The 19,329-nt window shown below is 44.0% G+C and overlaps 1 protein-coding gene across 7 annotated transcripts in view; it reads left to right on the forward strand.

Moving 5' to 3' along the window:
* Nucleotides 1-19,329, forward strand: part of RFX8 (regulatory factor X8) — a 257,873-nt gene that overhangs the window by 227,725 nt on the left and 10,819 nt on the right. For 6 of the 7 annotated variants that reach the window (XM_047851627.1, XM_047851625.1, XM_047851624.1 and 3 more), the window contains 8 exons: nucleotides 3,659-3,722; nucleotides 7,669-7,779; nucleotides 8,367-8,444; nucleotides 11,291-11,404; nucleotides 12,270-12,420; nucleotides 14,666-14,724; nucleotides 16,353-16,509; nucleotides 18,925-19,019. In XM_047851627.1, the coding sequence (XP_047707583.1) occupies nucleotides 3,659-3,722; nucleotides 7,669-7,779; nucleotides 8,367-8,444; nucleotides 11,291-11,404; nucleotides 12,270-12,420; nucleotides 14,666-14,724; nucleotides 16,353-16,509; nucleotides 18,925-19,019 (829 nt within the window). Of the gene's footprint in view, nucleotides 1-3,658; nucleotides 3,723-7,668; nucleotides 7,780-8,366; nucleotides 8,445-11,290; nucleotides 11,405-12,269; nucleotides 12,421-14,665; nucleotides 14,725-16,352; nucleotides 16,510-18,924; nucleotides 19,020-19,329 lie in introns of those variants that run through there. The other variant, XM_047851630.1, reaches the window with a different exon arrangement.

A 19,329-nucleotide genomic window follows, 5' to 3' on the forward strand; every position in this document is an offset into this window, starting at 1 on the left:
GACCTGCAATGTCCATTCAGCCTAGTTGGCCAGATCTTCTGGATGCCAATGCCCTTGTCTTGGGTCTCCACAGATCTCCCTCTTGGCACAAGGCTGGTCTCCAACAGTGATCCTCTGCTCACTTGCTTTGTAGTCTGCTCTGATACTGCCTCCTTCTCTCCCACTAGCTGGTGCATACTTTCATGCATCTTTGCTTGAAGGTTTGAGACTGGGTAATTTTTTAAAGAAATAAATAGGATTGCACTAAACCTAGACCCATGTTGTGAGCCATTGACCTGAACTAAGGCATCCCAAGGTTGGAAGAGGCCGCCTTGCCATTCTTCTGAATAAGCAAGCTGTCACTGTTTGGCCAGATGCAGATGGGCAATTTTTTTTTTTAACATCTCTCTCCAAAGTTGACATTTTATTTTTCCTGTCACCATTGTTTAAAAGCATAAAATCCCCCAATTTAATGGTACAAAAATAAAATAGCTCCCCAGTGAGGATAGTTGGGTTGTATCCCCTAGTCTGATACGTAAAGGCTATAGTGCAGGGAGTTCCCCTTCAGTCTTCCTTTTCACAGCGAGGAGGGTAACGCCACCCTCCTTTTGATAGCTGTTGAATTAAACTCGTATTCTATATTGAACACATGGCAGAACTTGGGAGTTACATTTATAAATCCTAAATAATTGAGAGTGTCACTCTCAATTGAATGGTTCCAAAGCTATCAGAATCAGGGTTGGGGCAGAGGGGGTGAGCAATAAGGTGGAGGGTTTCCCTTCTCGTTCCTTTAAGTCCAAAACTAAACCTTCTAGCTTCCAGACTCCTGTTTGTAAGTATCTAAAGGAATTTCCCATGAAGATTGCTGTCATCGTCCAAAGAGTTTAGTAAGTGCTGTCCAAGTACAGTGTTGTGATAAGTACCAACCAGATGGGGTAGCTAATCACAAAGGAAACTCTCCTGAGCTTATCAAGGTGCCAATTTACAGGCATGTAACTGTTGAACTAACAAGAGGATAGCATGGACCTCATGACATATGTTCTCCTAACACCCTATATTTCAACTGTCTTAACTCCCACTCAATGTCTTTGCAATTATTTGTATAATTTTTTTTTCCTCTACAGAGGCTATCACCTCTGTAGAAAATATTAGGAGTAGCATATTAACACAATGTAGACTTGTAGAGAAATGACTCTACCTCCAATTTAGTGGAGGAAAGCCTCACAAATGATTTTTAAGACATTTCTTAAAGGCTGATGACTATATACTTTTATTTAACTTCCTTGTCTATTAGCCCTTTATTCAGTGAACTGCCATTTATGACATTTTCTTCTGTTTTATTTCAATCTACATTTTATCCAATGTTTTTATGTATTGTTTTTGGTCTTGTTGATGTAGTGTCCCAGAATTTGTGTGGCAATGGGCTATTTACAAATTTTACCTAGAGAAACTCCATCATGTTCCATGCCTACCCAAGAGATCATTGAGATATGACAAGTGGAATTCTTCACGTGTGGCTCTCCTTGCATCATCCATCAATCCATCATACTATGTGGAGGGGAGATATATATATCTCCCCTCCAGGTTGAACAGATCCCACATTCTGAAACTCTCTTGCCATTAAGCACTCCAAAGTACAATTCCCATTGTGATAACAACTCTTAGTGGAAGGTTAAAAGGGTGGCTTTCCAGTGCTTTTGATCCAGACCCTGAATCTATTTGCCCTGTTTTGAAATAGACTATTATGTGGAAACATTGATTAGATGGGTATCAAGTATTGTGCCCAGGTTTCCATGACTTGGGTTGGACACAAACCTTCAGCAGAGAGCTTCCGGGTTTTGGAGAGGCCGAGCAGGACCATAGTCTTTCCCTGTGTGAGATTAAAGCTATCTACCTCCATCTCCCCTGCTCCCCCTGATTCTCGCCTCCTTCCAGGCCATCTCATTCATGACCATTGCCTTAACAACAGATGTTGGCAAGGATGTAGAGAAAGAGGAACGCTTTTGCACTGCTGGTGGGAATGCAAACTGGTTCAGCCACTCTGGAAAACAGTATGGAAGTTCCTCACAAAATTAAAAATAGAACTACCCTATGACCCAGAAATTGCACTACTAAGTATTTATCCAAAGGATACAAGTGTGCTGTTTCAAAGGGTCACATGCACCCCAATGTTTATAGCAACTCTATCAACTCTATCAACTCTATCAACAATAGCTAAAGTATGGAAAGAGCCCAAATGTCCATCGACAGATGAATGGCTAAAGAAGATGGAGTATTACTCCATCAGAAAGAATGAAATCTTGCTATTTGCAACAACGTGGATGGAACTAGAGGGTATTATGCTAAGCGAAATTAGTCAGAGAAAGACAAATATCATATGACTTAACTCATATGTGGAATTTAAGATACAAAACAGATGAACATAAGAGAAGGGAAGCAAAAAGAATATGAAAACAGGGAGGGGGGACAAAAACATCAGAGACTCTAAAAGATAGAGAACAAACTAAGGGCTTCTGGAATGGTAGTGGGTGAGGGGAAGGGCTAAATGGGCACAAGGCATTAAAGAAGACATTTGTTGGGATGAGCACTGGGAGTTATATGTAGGAAATGAATCATTGGATTCTACTCCTGAAATCATTATTGCATTCTATGCTAACTAACTTGGATGTAAATTTTTTTTAAAAATGACTATTGCCTTGCTTCCAGAAGCAGAGCACTAGCCCACTGCCTTCCTCTTCTTTTTGTATGATTACATAGAGTTGAAACAGTCAGGTATGAGGATGTGTATTGACTTGGAGTGGACAGAGTAGCCACAGCTCTGAGGATTGTGGGGGCACTGGGGGAAAAAATGTCATTTCCTCTGGCATCCACAGAAAACACATTCCTTTTGAAAAAGGGGTCATCTCTGGGCTACCAGTTTCTCAAATACCTGGAATTAAAGGAAAATGTACCAGAATGCATAGATAGGACTGAATCTGTTCTCTATGACATATGAATGTCTCCATTATATAAGGTATGAATCCAAGAGGCATGGTGAAATAGGACATACATGTCATTATTCTCACTTTCCTCATTCTGTGAAGGTGCTCTGCTATATCCATCCACTCAGAGGATATTCTCATATATGAATTGATAATTTTAAAAGCCCCAAATCAGGGACACCTGGGTGGCTCAGTCAGTTAAGCATCTGACTTCGGCTCAGGTCATGATTTCACGCTTTGTGGGTTCAAGCCCTGTGTTGGGCTCTGTGCTTGGAGCCTAGAGCCTGATTTGTATTCTGTGTCTCCCTCTCTCTCTGCCCTCCCCCCCCCCGGCTCAAAAGTAAGTAAACATTTAAAAAATTTTTTAAAAGCTCCAAATCAGAAAGTATAAGACTTCATTTCCATGATGATTTTTCTTTTCTCTCAGGAGCAAGTTCTACCTATGATGACATCATAAATTTACGTCTAAGGAGAATAAACCTCTCAAAAGAAATACATGGTTACCCCAGTTATAGAAATTGATTTTTTTAACTCCAAGCAGGTGCTAATCACCAGTCATGTATAGAAACTTGGAAGAGAGTTTTGAAATACAAGTTATACCCCATATAAGTAAACTTGCTGCAAAAAAACACTTCATACTTGTGCTCAGAAACAGGTGGCTTACTAAAATTATTTCTCTGTTATCTGTTCTGTCACAGTGGAGATATCATTGCCTTTGAAAAATCTACTAACTATAACAGCATTATCCAACAAGAAGGAACAGTGAGTATGGAATAAAATAAATTTACTATAATAGAGCCTGCAATATTCAGTAATTGCCTGATTAGATGCAAGTGTTTTCCTATGTTTAATGTTCTTAGTATGTGTGGCCCTTAACCACTCACCCATTTTACCAGTGTTGTTGATTATCCACCATGTACCTTCCACATCCTATGCTGGGACAGGTGTCCTCAAGGAGCATATTGTTTTGCTGCACATCAGCTGTTTGTGTTTCTTTTGTTATAATTAAGAAGTATGTTTAGGTTGTTGGGAATAAATTTGTGTGAAAATGTCTCCATATTACAGTTATAGCTTTTTGAATTAGGACACCAGAACTATTAATAGCTAATCTATGACATCATGAGTTGAATTTTGCTTAAGTTGGCCAAGATGACACAATAGTACTTTGATACTGTCTTGTTGAGAGGGTCATTGAATGGGTAACTTTTTGAAAACTTGTTTTGTGACAAGCATTCTTGAGGACTGAATGGGGTGTGAGAGAAAAGTAAAAACAAACTCCCTATACGTGAATAGAATACAGTTTCATGGCTGGGAAACTGAGATAGACATGAAACAACCGGTGTACTGTGGAATAGGCAGGGTAGGCTGTAGGTGGATTGGGAAGTCCAAAGTGGGATTGGGGAGAAAATGTTGTAGTGGGCCAGAGTGACTAGGGAAGGTTTCATGGAAGAGGTGGCCTGTGTTCATTTCCTATTGCCACTGTAACAAATCTAGCACAAATTTAGTGGCTTAAAACACAAACTGATTTTCTTACAGTTCTGGAGGTCACAGTCTGATATGGTTCTCACCAGGCTAAGATCAAAGTGCTGGCTACAGTCTTTCTGGGGGATGGAGGGGAGGATCTATATCTTGTCTTTTCAGCTTTTGAGGCTGCCTATGTTCCTTGGCTCATGGCTCCTTTCTCAGTCTTCAAAACCAGCAAAGGCGGGCTAAGTCCTCACGCTGCCATCTCTCTGGTTCTTTGAAGCTTGGAAGGGCTCCCCCCTGTTAAGAACCCTTGTGATTACATTGGGGCTGCCTGGATGCTCCAGATAATCTCCCTATCTCAAGGTCCTTAACGTTAATCACATCTGCAAAGTCCCTCTCGCCATCTAAGGTTCTGGGGATTAGGATGTGGATATCTTTGGGCAGTCATTAGTCTGTCTGCCATACTGTTCTTGAGCTGATCCTGGAGGGGTCACTCAGATCTTCTTTTAGGAGGCATTCATCTCGAGAGTGTAGCTTGCATTCACGTTAGGAAGTGTGTGGGCAGTGAGGAGCTGGAGGTGAGGATTTGGGGAAACCGTAGGCTCTGGGTGGGATCAGATGGCAAATAGCTTGTCAAAGCCAGGCTGGGGAATTTAGATTTGAGACTGTAGGCCACCACTGAGGCAACTTTAGCAGGAGAACGACAGGATACATTTGCTTTGGGAGTGATAATTGAGGGAGCAGTGTATTCAAGGATGCAGAAAGGACCAAAGGCATCCTGGAGAATTGATAGGGGAAGCAGATAATACCTAGTAGATTGGGTGTTGATGGAAAGGGTCCCCCATTGTACCTCCAGGGTGAGACACATTGTATGTGCTTACTAAAGATTACAATGACATTTGTTTAGAACTACTGAAAATTCCAAACTGCATTTGATATACCTGGAAAATCTAAATAGAATTTCTCACATTTTTCTTTGTCATTTTGCTGAACTATTTCTGCAGAATGGGAATCCCTCCGATTCTTTCCTGAATGCCTTCTCCTGAAGAAATTCCAACTTCAGTGGTTCTGTAATAAACTTTCACTTTAGATTTATGATTATGTATATTATAAAGAAAAGATTTCAATCATGATTTTAAAACATTTTTCTTTCCTGAAAGATCAATTCTTTTCATAGGAAGAGCTGGGAAGGAATTAACTTCAGGAACACATAACTTTGCTTTTTATTATTATTTTTTGGTAATCAATTACTTTTACATGGTCCTTGTAATGATTTCTTACATTACTACAATAGTACATATACAGACTTTGAACAGGTAGAACAGTGATGCATTTGCCATGTTGAAATGTAGAAATTTCTGCAGTGAGACAGAGAATAGTCTGACTGGAACTATGCTTCTCCACTTGAGCATGCATAAGGCTCACTAAGGAGGCAGATTAAAATGATAGATTGCTGGCCTCATCTGATCTACTAGGGCCCTAGAGATATGAACCCCAATTGCTCCCAGGGATTCTGATGTGGATGGTTTCAGGACCACACCTGAGAAGCACTGGCTTTGATAATAGAAACATAAGCCTCAGGAGCATTGATGAATACAGGAGGTCAGGGTGTGCTGTGGAGAAAATGGATGTAGTTAGGGTAAGATGTGGTAGGTAAGAGAAGCCAGCCCAGAGTTGGACTGGATGATTCCTTAGTGCTTCTCTAATAGAAGATTAATGACCAGGACAGTGAACTCCATGAAATAGCCCCATTTTTCTTGATGACCCACACCCACATGCTAGAAGAGCTCTCCATCCAATGACTCCAAATGAAGCCAGTGTTCCAAAGTGGTAGGAATGAAGGTTGAATAGCACCCAGTGCAAACCCAGTGAGAACCAAACAGCACCCAAAGGAAATGACATTTTTGGAGCTGTTGCCTTTCTACATGACTATGTATTTATTTAGACACATATACCTCTATTTTTATTTAAAAATATATATCAATAAGGCGAATTTCAACTTGGCATCTTCACAATATTAAGTGCATACTGTGCATTTTTCCAAGGAGAGGAACAATTGCTTTCATCAGAATCTCAAAGAGGTTCAGGACCACAAAGAGTTAAGTAGTACAGATTTTAGGACACTAAGAAGGCTGTTGACCATGACCCCTAATCTTCTCTGATCCTCACTGTGATGTAGGTTGATAACAAGGAAACATGAGAGGAGGAAGCTGGTAATGTCTGTTCTCGAGTATGTGCAGCACTGTGTGGGATGGGAGCTGAGTGCTACTCCTATCCATAAGGGTGGGTGCAGGTGGTTCGAAGGCCACTCTGCCCTCAGGTGGCTTGCAGACAGGAACATACTGCAAACCCACATAAACAATCTACTAAGCAAGATATAAGTGAGTACCTCAGTAAGGCTCTAAGTATATAAGATCTGAGAAAGCTAAGGATGAAATATTGATCTTAGAACTGTACTGTCACAGAGCACCATTGAGTTGGAGAGACACTGAAGACGAAAACCCTCATGCTTGTTGTAATCAAACGTGGCGGGCTATGCCATCTCAATTTCCAACTCAAAGGAATGATTTCATCCTACTCTATTGAAAATGGGAATTATTTAAAAGTAGTTCAGGAAAATCTTGAAGAAATCACTTAAAATAAAACCAATGTCCTTCAATCAAGAGTGATCATGCCTTCCCTTGCTCAAAGGGGACAGCAGGAAGGAATGTTGAATTTGCTTTCTGCCATGTTACCTTTTTTCCTCCTTGATGGAAACATTTTACCATTCTGTAATTTGTACTTCTAAAGGCTGTGCTCTTCATTTTCCTTGGTAGTTAGCCCTGAGATTTCTAATATGGGCATCATGACCTAGACAGGATCCGGTTTTATTTCAAGGAGGGACAGTTATATAGACAAGGATTATATAAATGCATTTGTGGTATTAAATTATTCATACATAATATTTTTATCACGTTACTATATAGCACTTGTAATACATGACTGCAAGAGTGATACATCTGGGTAATATACTCAGTTCTGACTGCTTCCTGATGACCATAGTTTATAGAATTATAGGAGAAAGATATTATCACTTCGAATGAAATAAGGGGGAAAGTTGCTGGATCAATGATATATCCAGAGTGTGTATAAAAGTTTGCATAGAACATTAACCTGTAGTAGCAATGTGATCATAACATGGTTTATATGCAAGAAAATTCATTTATTTTGAAGAAATAATCCGTGTATAAATGGTTTCTAGTGTGAAAATCATTCACCGATAAAGACAGACCCCATTGGATCCCCTTTGTCTGAATTCAGGAGATGTCCATTCTGGGAGCAAGAACTGGCAAAGAAGTACTCCTACAAAATGGTAGGCTTGCACACATGGGGGAAAGTAACTTTTCACACATTTGATGCCTAGGGGAATAGGTGTCTTCTTATTTTGTTGTGATCATTTGAACCAGATGGAGTACGTTTGCCTTCTGCCAGACCTGTGAGCACCAATGTTCCCTCCCGGGGCTTGGTGTCAGTCAGGAGGTTCAGGTCTTCCCCTCACATCTTACAGAAAGGCTCCACCTAGGACCACTGTGTCATTAGAGTGAGGGCTTCCCTATGACAGAGCAGAGAACAGATATGCAGGTTTTCTAGAAGCTGGGACTGGGGAACATGGAGGGGCAAACTGGGGTTTAGGGAGAAAGATGTCAGATATTGGTGGCCTCTTTAGTGGATGGTACAGACCCTAGAGTTATGACATCAAAATTGAAGCTATGTCAACGTTAGGCCAATAACATGTATGCATTGCTACACATAAATAAACAACACTGGAAGAGCTCAGCTACTGTTATATCAGAATTGCAACATGAGCAGCAGACTCTAAGGGCTTAGAAAGATTCTTTGAGAATCAGTTCATTCTGGAAGTGCCCCTAAAACTGAAATGATTTTCCATATCCTTCCTAGATGGCCTTTCTTGCTGATGAATACTACAACTATTGCCAAGAGATTTTACAAAACGTGAGGAACCAAGAACTTGAGAGGGTAGGGTTTTATCTATAAAACACAAGTATTTATGACTCATCATTAATCATTGTACTTGAAAAGACCCCTCAAGGGATGTCAGGTAGTAATTTATTGCACTGAAGTGCTTAGAAGGCAGCTATTTATAGTTATTGAGGTGATACCTGAGGTGATATTTTTATTCAGTTTAATCATTTGGAAATTTTCCAAGGTGCTAATATAACCTTATGCTTCAAATATAATTCAGCTATTTTTTAAGATGTAATTCCTGCTGATTTTGAATAAAGTTGTTGGTAACATTATTCACCCTAGAATTTTCAGTAACACTAAAGAGTCATTTTACTGATAACCTGCTAACTGAAAAGGAAGCAAGACTTTGAAGCAGGGTCATCTGTGTTGTAATGATTGGATAATTTTATTCTAGAATTGGCTGTGAAAAACATTAGCAAATCTTTTAACCATTCTGAATTTTATCTTTTTCCATAGAAAATCCAGGGGAACAAGTGCACATTTAAATGAAATCTTTTTTGATGCCTAGTGTTTTAAGTACTTCAATTTTGGGTGATAATGTTCATTGGCATGAGTTCATTTAGTACTTATTGTGTGTAAAACATTACAGTGAAGGAGATACCAAGGTGTTTTCAGGATGGCCCTTGTCCTACTAATGCAATTTTATAAATATCCATCCACATTGGATATCTAATATACTCCTTTCCTTCATTTGCTCATCAAACATTAACTTAATTCTTACCCTGTGACTAGAACCATTTCTGGAACTAGGGAACGTATTCTTCATAAGGCTTATAGTCTGGTACTAAAAGGAGCAATACAAGCCAATAAATATGATACAATATGGCAAGTTCTAGAATGGCAGTTTGATTGGATTGTTTTGGGTGCCAGGAGGAAGAGTAATAAGATGGCTGAGAATCTCCCGGGGGTGGGGGGGGGGGGGAGCCATGTTGCTGTTGATTGCAGTGAAAAAGCAGAAGTTCAACAGACTCAAAGTGCAGTAGGAAAGGGGTTCCAGGTAGAACCAATGGTGTAGGCAAAAGCAGCAAGATGTTCACAGGCAATGACATGACAGAAAGGTCACTATGACTAAATGTTAATATCTCTTAAGGAGAGAACCAGAGGGAAGGTGTGAAAGTAGTCTGGTGCTAGAAAGGGTCTCATGCCCTGTGAAGAATTCTGATTGATTGAGAAGCGGGGCAGGGGGAGTGGTTGGAGACAGTGATGCAAGATCACCATACGGGAGCAGAGGACAGTGAGGAGGTTTTGTCATAGTCAAGGTGAGAAGTGAGGGAGGAGGTCTGGAGCAGTGACAATGACGTCAGAAAAAAAGATAGACAAATTGGAGAAATATTCCTAAAGCAGATACAACAGGATTGGATGACTTTGGGAAGGATTGGTGAGAGAGTTATCAGAGATGAGCCCATGGTTGCTATCTCATTAAAACCCACCAACCCTGGGGCGCCTGGGTGGCTCAGTCGGTTGAGCGACCGACTTCAGCTCGGGTCATGATCTCACGGCTTGTGAGTTCGAGTCCCACATCGGGCTCTGTGCTGACAGCTCAGAGCCTGGAGCCTGCTTCGGATTCTGTGTCTCCCTCTCTCTCTCTCTGCCCCTCCCCGCTCATGCTCTGTCTCTCTCTCTGTCAAAAATAAATAAACATTGGGGCGCCTGGGTGGCGCAGTCGGCTGGGCGTCCGACTTCAGCCAGGTCACGATCTCGCGGTCCGTGAGTTCGAGCCCCGCGTTGGGCTCTGGGCTGATGGCTCAGAGCCTGGAGCCTGTTTCCGATTCTTGTCTCCCTCTCTCTCTGCCCCTCCCCTGTTCATGCTCTGTCTCTCTCTGTCCCAAAAATAAATAAACGTTGAAAAAAAAAAATTTAAAAAAAATTTAAAAAATAAATAAACATTAAAAAAAAAAAACCACCAACCCCAAAAAGCCATGCTCCAAAGTTACCAAACTGACAGTAAAAGGATTAATAATCCTTTCATCCCACTATTGTATTTTTGTTCAATATCTATGAGTCTCCTTGGAGATGTCTTCTGAAGAATTAATGCCCTGGTAACAAGATTTCAAATCACAGGCTCATCATCAGGTACTTAGAGAGTTGGCCCTAACTTCCTTGGCAGCCTACATACAGGGATAGTCCTTGCCTGGAGTCATTGGCAGGTCCTCCTGTCAGGGTTTCAATGCTTCAAAATATTTGAGCTTACAAAAATCCCTGAAAGGCAAGAGTCTTTATTAGCTGGCATCTCATGTTGGTCATCTGGTTCAATAATAGAGTCCGAAGAGTCATCATGGGCAAAGATAAAGAAAAGTAAGGAAGCTGCCATTTTGTCCCACAACAAAAAGTATCTACAGAAGTCTTTAAAGAAGGCCCCTATGTAGAATGATACTGGTCCTTTTTTATCACAGAGTCTTTAGGTGAATTCTAAGTTGGCAAGGAGGAAGCCTCTTTGATTACATACTGTTACACATCCTTCTGAGCTGACAAATAATTGAGGGAGTCAGTCAATGAACATTTATTCTAAACTGTGGTCTGTGGTCTGTGCCCTGTGGCCAGATTTTTATCCTGTTACAATCAACAGGAGCCCCCTTGTGGTCAGAAATGGCCTTCCTTCCAGAAAACCATGAAAATTACGTTCCATGTCTTCCCATCCAACTGGCAGTTGCTCTCTGATAGGCTACTGGAAAGAATACTTCTAAAACACAGCCTGGAAGAGCTCATAGACAAAGTTTTACATTAACTGGACTGAAATTCATCCCATTATCACTTGGAGCTGATTAAATATGTAACGGGGGATTAGTCTCACCAGACACAAAATGAGTTTTTGGAGGTATGTTCTATTCCCTCATCAGGTGGAGGACTTGCTCACTTCTTTCTGGAAATCTCTGCAGCAAGACACAGTCATGCTTATGTCATTGCCTGATGTGTGCCAGCTCTTTAAATGCTACGATGCACAGCTGTACAAGGTAGGAAGATATTTGTTTGCCTTTCCTTTCTAGAAATCGATACCAAATGCTGGGATTAGAACCACAGCCCTCCTGCTCTGCAGTCTCTGTGGTCTTCAAGCCCTCTGAGGAGTAAATAGTGGTGTTGATGGACCACGAGCCTTTTGATCTTTCCCTAAAACTCAGCTTTTTTTTTTTTTAATTCAGCGAAAGTTACCTCATGTAAAGAAAAAGCCAATACACATGGTGACCTATGGTTCCAGCGATTACTGAACTCTGCACTAGGTCAAAGTTCTTTCTCTGGTAATTTCAACAAAAGAAGACTTTTTAGAATGAGTAATCGGAATAATTGCTTTGGGATATACCTAATTGCCAGGGTTTTCTGGTTGTTGTTGGATTTTTGTTTTGTTTTGTTTTGTTTGTTTGTTTGTTTGTTTGTTTGTTTGTGTTTAATGCTCTATCTCTAGAGTGGTTATCATTATTTGGGGATCAGTTATATATAATTTCTGTGGTTCTCCTTAAGCTGGCCGTGAACCTTTACCTTTTACTTTATTACCTTTTAGGAAATAGTCTAGTCCTTCAAAGTTTTTAACACAAAGGTTGAAAAACAGTGGCTGGGTTCTCAGCCCTTATGTATTTGGATTTGACCCACCTACTATTGGCTGAAATAGTGTTTCTTAACATTTTGAATCAATTAGCAATGTTTTAAGATCTTTAAAAAAAAAAAAAAAACATCCTGGTTGCACATCCTGCACAGTGAGCAGTGAGTGGCCAAGCCGCTGGTGGCTTTCTCTCTGAGTTTGTGGCACGTCTGACCATGGCCACCTGTAACTAGAGGACCCCTACCCTGGGCGGCAGCCACCACATCTTAACGATTCTGTTGCAGGGAATTGAGGACGTTCTCCTTCATGATTTTTTGGAAGATGTTTCTATTCAGTACCTGAAATCTGTCCGGTTATTTAGTAAGAAATTTAAGCTGTGGCTACTTAATGCTTTGGAAGGGTTTCCCGCCCTCGTGCAGATCTCCAAACTCAAAGGTAGGTTTCAGTGAAAAAAAAAAAAAAAAAAAAAGAATTCTGTTAAGAGTAGATGACGTATCTGACTTTCAGACTGAGGCAGGACACCTCAGTTGTTGGGTAACTCTTCCCCTCCTGCACTAACCTGTGGTATGCAAGGCATGACCACTTCAGATCTGCTGGTGTTTGCTTTAGTGCGATGATGGGTCCTTGTGCTGATCCACCCACACCCTTTCACTATTGCCCCTTATAAATACTAACAGGGACTTCTGACAGGCCCTCCGGGATAGAGGTGCAGGGAAGGAGCTGGCCCGGCCTCCAGCCCCTGGCTGATGCGGCCTTTTCAAACCAACCCCCGAAGGCAGCCTACAGTCCTTGGGCTCACTGGCCACGCAAGCAGGGCTGACCAGGGCTCAGGTTCCAATATTCTTCCGCCTCTTTGTGCTCTCTGTGGCCTCCCGCAAGGCTTCAAAGAATATTGCTCCCTCTTTTGAAATCCCTCCCATGCCCTTAACTTTCTTACACCTCTTGGGCCACAGGGGCATTGACACCTTTGTGGTCTCAGTCTGCCCATTGGCTTTCTAGAACACTTTCCCTTCCATCGTGCTGCCAGATGGTAGTGGCTGAATACTACTTCCCCCAGGCTGCTTGCCTGCTCCAGGACTACAATGGCTTCCTTTAAATGCCAGCATTCCCCACGTGTGTGTGACATGTTTATGGTCCTGGAAATACCCATTTTCTCCCTCCTGCCTCTGTGAGGTTTTCCACCACCACCTGTAGCTGCTTCCAACAGCCTCCCCACCAGGACCCTCCTTTTCCTGGGCCAGCTTGCTCAGGGCTGAGTCTTGCTTTCTTTGCACACTGTTTGCTACCTTCTCAGAGTGCCCACATAACAGGACCATGTCTAATTTTAACCCACCAGCCCTGCACCCCTTGCTGGGTTTGGTACTCACACTGGGAATCTTGATCTCGTGTGACCCACCTGAATCATGGAACCATGACCACGAGACTGCCAGCCAAGAATCCTCAGGGAGGGGGTGCTGCAGGGAATGTAAGGTCTGGAACTTGCTGTGGCAGAAGATCCATGAAGTGGGGAGACCAAGCCCCACTCCAGCTTTCCTGTGATGGCTTTACCTCCCATCTTAACCCAACCCCGGGCTCCCTCTGTCCTTCCCAGAGGCACTTCAGAGCCTCCTAGTTGATCATCCTGCCTCCAGCCTCACCCCCTCAGTCACACTCCTCTCCACACCTAGTGATCATTCTACACAGTGATCTGACCCATTAAAACCTTCCATGGCCCCTGCTGCCTGGAAAGTCCCCTATGCAAAGTCATTCTCAGCTTGGCCTCTGGCCTCATCTTTGTCCCCAGCCCCCTAGGGCGTCCCTCCACTGGTGCTCCTCAGCAACACAAGACAGGTTGTCCCCAAAAAGGCCCTTATTCCTGCTCCTGCCTGTGCCTAGACTGCCAACCCCATCCGCAACCCCCTCCCTCACCCCCCACTCCTCACCCTTGCTAACTCCTAACTTGCATGTTCTAAGTCATCCCTGACACCTTCTTCCAAACAGGCCTCTCCCTTCCCTCAGCAACCCCCACCCCCACCAGCACCCCCTTCCTTCCTTCTTCCCTATGCTGCTCTCACACTGCCAGAGCACTTACCCTGCTGTGGGGAGGGAGTCTGCATGTCTGGTGACCCATCCTCGGGGGGGTGAGCCCCTAGAGGGTAGAGGCTGCCTCCTTTATCCAAAAACCTGGCAAATACCCAGCAAACATTTATGGAGCAAATGCTGCACGCATATCGGTCATAAAGATTTGTCAGATGAATACATGCACACATTCCCTTTAGATTTTCTCTTGTCATCCTTTCCTTTCCTTGGGTCATTTTTTGAGGAGAGCACTGTAGAGATGACAAAGTCGGGGAACTCAAGCTTCCTGGGCAAAAATCTTCAACTCCTTTGAGCCGGTGTATCAGATGTCGGGGTTACATCATTTTATAGTACAAGGGAGGGGGGACTGAGGGGAAGGGGTGGGGGGAGGGGGGTGTTTTAGTCAGTGGCCCCTGTCAACCTCTCCTAGCCATTCGGGAAAGGGTCAGCGGGTGGTGGGAAGCAGGATACACAGAGGTCTCCCGATGTGGAGGGCAGTTTAGGCGGCTATACCTTCCTAGGTAGATGTGTGTGCCTCTGTCTGTGCCTCCTCTCCCCCACTATGTACATGAGAACTTGAAGCTACCCTGTCAGTAATGGCCACGTGTATTGTCCTTAACAGAAGTTACTGTGTTTGTCAAAAGACTAAGAAGAAAGACATACCTTTCCAACATGGCAAAGGTAGGTTTCGGCCAACATGACAGGAGGGAACAAAGCAGTTTCTTGAAGCGAAAAGTGAAAGCTGCAAGTATTCCCTAAGAGCAGGTGGCAGTTCCCTTTGCAGGGAGGCCATGTGCATCCACTTAAAGGGCAGAGGACAGACAGGAGGACCTTGCTGGCCACTAACTGGGAAGGCCTAGTGGGGCCAAGACTCATCTAGAAGCCCATCCCTCAGCTCCCCTCCTCAGAAAGGTTCTCCCTGCAGAAGAAAAAGCAGAACAAGCAGGTCAATGTTATAAAGTTCCAGAGGAAGACCCCATATAAGAGCAGACCAGGACCAGTTAGGGTCAGAGGTGAAAGGGCATCATGGCAGACAGAGCCCTTCAGCCAGTGCGTGGCCCCAAAGACTCAGTGTGTCCGGGCTGCCAGGTCTCCCTGCTGGATTGATTGTGTAGTTTCAGTGTTAGAGGAAGGCAGACTAGGGCTGAAAGAAAGATTATATAATGCCTGTGTGCAGGCCGCTCGGGAATCTGTTCTGAAATCCTATGGACACCAGATCAGGACAGTGCTCTGTTCCAAATCAGCAGGAGCTGTGTTGGGCCTTCCACTTAACCCTCTCCATCCCTCCAGCACAAACTCTCCCTAGACTTTGCATTCGTCGGGGCTGTTTCCTGCCTACTGCTCACAGCCCATCCAGTTCTCCAGCACTTTCTCATTCCTGATTGGGTCAACGGGTGATGGCCTCACAGCAAGGCCTTCATCCCAACCCAACTCAAATGGCAAGCTTGGGTTCTGGAGCCATGCTACTCTGAATCTTATCTTTGTTAACACTATCAGTTGGGAAGGTTTACTGAACACCCCAGGTGCCCTCAGGCTCCTCCTCAGTGAGATGGAGGTGGCTCTAGAGCCTGCTCCTGAGGCTGGTGTGAGGATGGCCATCCCACAGACTCCAGGAATGTAAGGGACTGGATTGGCGCCCTTGGCCAGCTGAGGAACTCAGCTCCCAGAGGCTGAATTCATGGCCCTCCCTCTGAGAGGAAAGGACAGGGACAGCTTCTGAGTCCCCGCAGCCACCCTGTGGAACCAGTCAACACTCACTCTGCAAAGCCACATTTCCCTTGCAGAAGCTCAGTCACTTACTGTGTTCCTCTCTAGAGTAGTTTAGGCTTGTGGAGTGGGGTGCCCCGAGAGCCCCGACTGCTGTGAGCAAACCGCTCTGAATGCTTATTTTCAGAAATACAGTTCTAGAATGTATGAAATTCAAACACGTCAGTTGTCATTTAGGATTCAGTTTTAATCCACTTCTCTTTCTCCTCAACAAAAAGTCTTGGTCATTTGGAGAGGGGGATTAGGCAAAAGTAAAATGCCAAGGGGCGCCTGGGTGGCTCAGTCGGTTGAGTGTCCGACTTTGGCTCAGGTCACGATCTCGCAATTAGTGAGTTCAAGCCCTGCATTGGGCTCCGTGCTGACAGCTCGGAGCCTGGAGCCTGCTTCCGATTCTGTGTCTCCCTCCCTCTCTGCTCCTCCCTCACTCAACGCTCTGTCTTTCTCTGTCTCTCAAAGATGAATAAATGTTAAAAAAAAGTAAAAAAGTAAAAAAGTAAAATGCCAAGATTTAATGAAGTATTATGCTTCCCCATTATCTTTAGACTATGAGAATGGTATTGAAAAACAACAAGAGGGTCAATGTTTTGAAGTCGGATCTACATGCCATCATCAATCAAGGTGCTTTGGACACTTCTAAGAAAGCCCCGCCGAGTAACCCGTGCAGCACGGCTGACCTGGAGATGCACACAGAGATGCAATGTAATCTTCCTTCTGCAGCTTGCGTTACTGGAGCGCTTGGGATATATCTGGGGCTGCCCGGCCATCACTAGTTTATGAGTTCTTAATAGAGGTAGAACCTACTTTACTCTTTAGTATTATACTTTATCTGCTCGCACACCTCTTCCTGCAGGGGTGAGGAACACCCAAGGGAACACTCCCAGGGTCCGCCAGGCCACCAGTGCTAGTACATGTTTGTTGAATGAATGAACAGATGAGTGTGGTTGTTGCCTCACAGCATCTCCTTCTGGAAATCAACCTGGAGTGTCTCCTTTGGAAGAAAAGACTTCTTCATCAATCTTGTACACGCACAGATTCGAAAGTGTCTTTTCTACCCTTGTCTGAACTGGATTGAATGGCCTCCCTGCCTTGCCAGATTCTGCTGCCACTATTGTGAGCATCATCAATTATTATTTTTAACAATGTGAAATTTAGCCATGGTGCTTTTACTGTGTTTTGCTACTTTCCAAACAAGTGATAGTAAGTATGTGGATATTCCTGCCCTTTGCTATCTGTCGTAATTATTTTTTTAAAAAATCTCCCTTCCACAAAGAGCTCGGCAAGCTGGCTGACAGCATCGTTCCATCCTGGGGAAGCAAGAGTAGTGAGAGAAGGAGCTGTCCTCGCTCAGAGGGAGAACCTGGGTGTTGTCTCAGGAGGAGAGCTGCAGAAGGTGTACGACCTCCTCCCCCGGACTGTAGGCGAATCTCTAGGCCCCTGTATGAGAGTCGCCGGGGGTGGGCCATGGGGGCCGTGCTCGGTTGGCACCCATTCCAGACACTCCACCAGGGAGGCCTGGGAAGGTCTACTAGCTTCATCCTCCACGAGCCTGACTCTGTCCTGGTACACTCAACTCTGCATAGAGCTCTGCTTCCCCAGAACCTGTGAGCTCCTTCGGATGTCAGCCGTAGCTTCTTCATCTTGCTCCATCCAGCACAGTGCTGGCACAGGGTAGCCCTTCAGTGCTTCATAACTAGATGAGTACCTGGAGTCGGCAGTGCATACATGCACTGCAAACTATCCTCGCCTCTTTCTTTAACCTTGAAGTAGGGCTGACTTTGGTAGGATTTACCAGTTATTAAAATATTTAAATAGGTCCATACTGGGCCACCTGGGTGGCTCAGTCGGTTGAGCATCCAACTTTGGCTCAGGTCATGAGCTCACAGTCTGTGAGTTCGAGCCCCGCGCTGGGCTCTGTGCTGACAGCTCAGAGCCTGGAGCCCGCTTCTAATTCTGTGTCTCCCTCTCTATCTGCCCCTCCCTTGCTTGTGCTCTATCAAAAATAAATAAACATTAAAAAAATTTAAAACAAAATAATAAATACATAGGTCCATACTTTTTGGCTAGTAGCCCCTGCCCCTGTTGCCTGGCCATCCCAAATCCCAGCTCCTCCCTAGGATCTCCCTTTCCAACCAAACCAGCAATGAAAAGGTGAATACCTAACCCAGCAAGCTTCAGAGATATGGACAAGCAGTCCTCATTAGTAGGAGCCCAAAAGGCCTCCCTCCCAGGCTACTGGCTCTCCCCAAAGCTCCAAGTGCTTGCCCAAACCCTGCTTTTGCTCCCACTGGAGCCCAGGGAACCCCAGGAAGGCATGAGGCCTCTCTCCCAGATGCCTGCCCAGTCCTCCTGTGTTCCTGCTGGCATTCTTGTGGACGGAAGAACTTCCAAGAGGGCACAGAGCCAGCAGGGAAGCAGTATGCTGGTAGCCACTGCTGACACCTAGCAGGCAAATGCTTGAGGTGTACCTCAAAGATCTGCCAGATGAACCCTGGCCAAGCCTCAGTCAGGGCCATGGCAACCTACTCGGTTTTCTAAACTCTGCTGGGTCCATGGCTGCATTCAAAAAGGCGAGAGAGCCAAAGGCTGTTCTTTGCTAAGTGCTGCCTGTGCAGGTGCAGGAGCCAAGTCCCAACGTCACATGTGCTGGGGCTCCACCCTTCAGGTCTGTACTAACTGAGTTTATAACCCCAGGCAAGGCACATCCCTCATCAGCTTTGATGTCCACCATCAGTTTCGAGGACATTAATAAACTACCCCTTTTGTGAACATGGCAAGGATAGGTGAGGTCATGTCTGTATCATGCAATGAGCTCATTTCTAGCTGGGTTCTGTATAATTACAAGGTGTAGTTATTATTTCAAAATATTTTTTCCATTTCAACAAGTGACAGAGGTGGTTCCTAAGAGGCAAGACCACATAACTCTGAACTAGTTGACCGCAGAGGTGACAAATCCGGCTTTAGAATTCATGCTTTGTGTTCAGAAGGGGTGTGAGGCCCCAGGGAGTTCCTTTAAACTACTGTTCCAGTGTCGTCCCCTAGGTTACCTCGTACACAAATACTTACAGTAAAATCCTGCTACTTGGCTCACAATCTTTTTGTTTCTTTTGTCTATAGGTTTAAGCAGTTTGATTTCTTTGCTGGGGACATCCACAGACCTCAGTGTATTCCTGAATTGTCTGTCTTCAAATCTCCAAGCATTTGTCTTCCAGGTACAAAACCATATTTTTAAAATTTCTTGAATTTACATCCAAGTTAGTTAGCATATAGTGCAATAATGAGTTCAGGAGGAGATTCCGGTGATTCATCCCCTATGTATAACCCCCAGTGCTCATCCCAACAAGTGTCTTCCTTAATGTCCCTTACCCATTTAGCCCATTCCTCCACCCACCACCCCTCCAGGAACCCATAGTTTGTTCTCTATATTTAAAAATCTCTTATGTTTTGTCCCCCTCCCTGTTTTTATATTATTTTTTGCTTCCCTTCCCTTATGTTCATCAGTTTTGTACCATGATATTTTTT

This window comes from Prionailurus viverrinus, chromosome A3 (genome assembly GCF_022837055.1).
Source record: "Prionailurus viverrinus isolate Anna chromosome A3, UM_Priviv_1.0, whole genome shotgun sequence".
Lineage (NCBI taxonomy): Eukaryota > Metazoa > Chordata > Mammalia > Carnivora > Felidae > Prionailurus > Prionailurus viverrinus.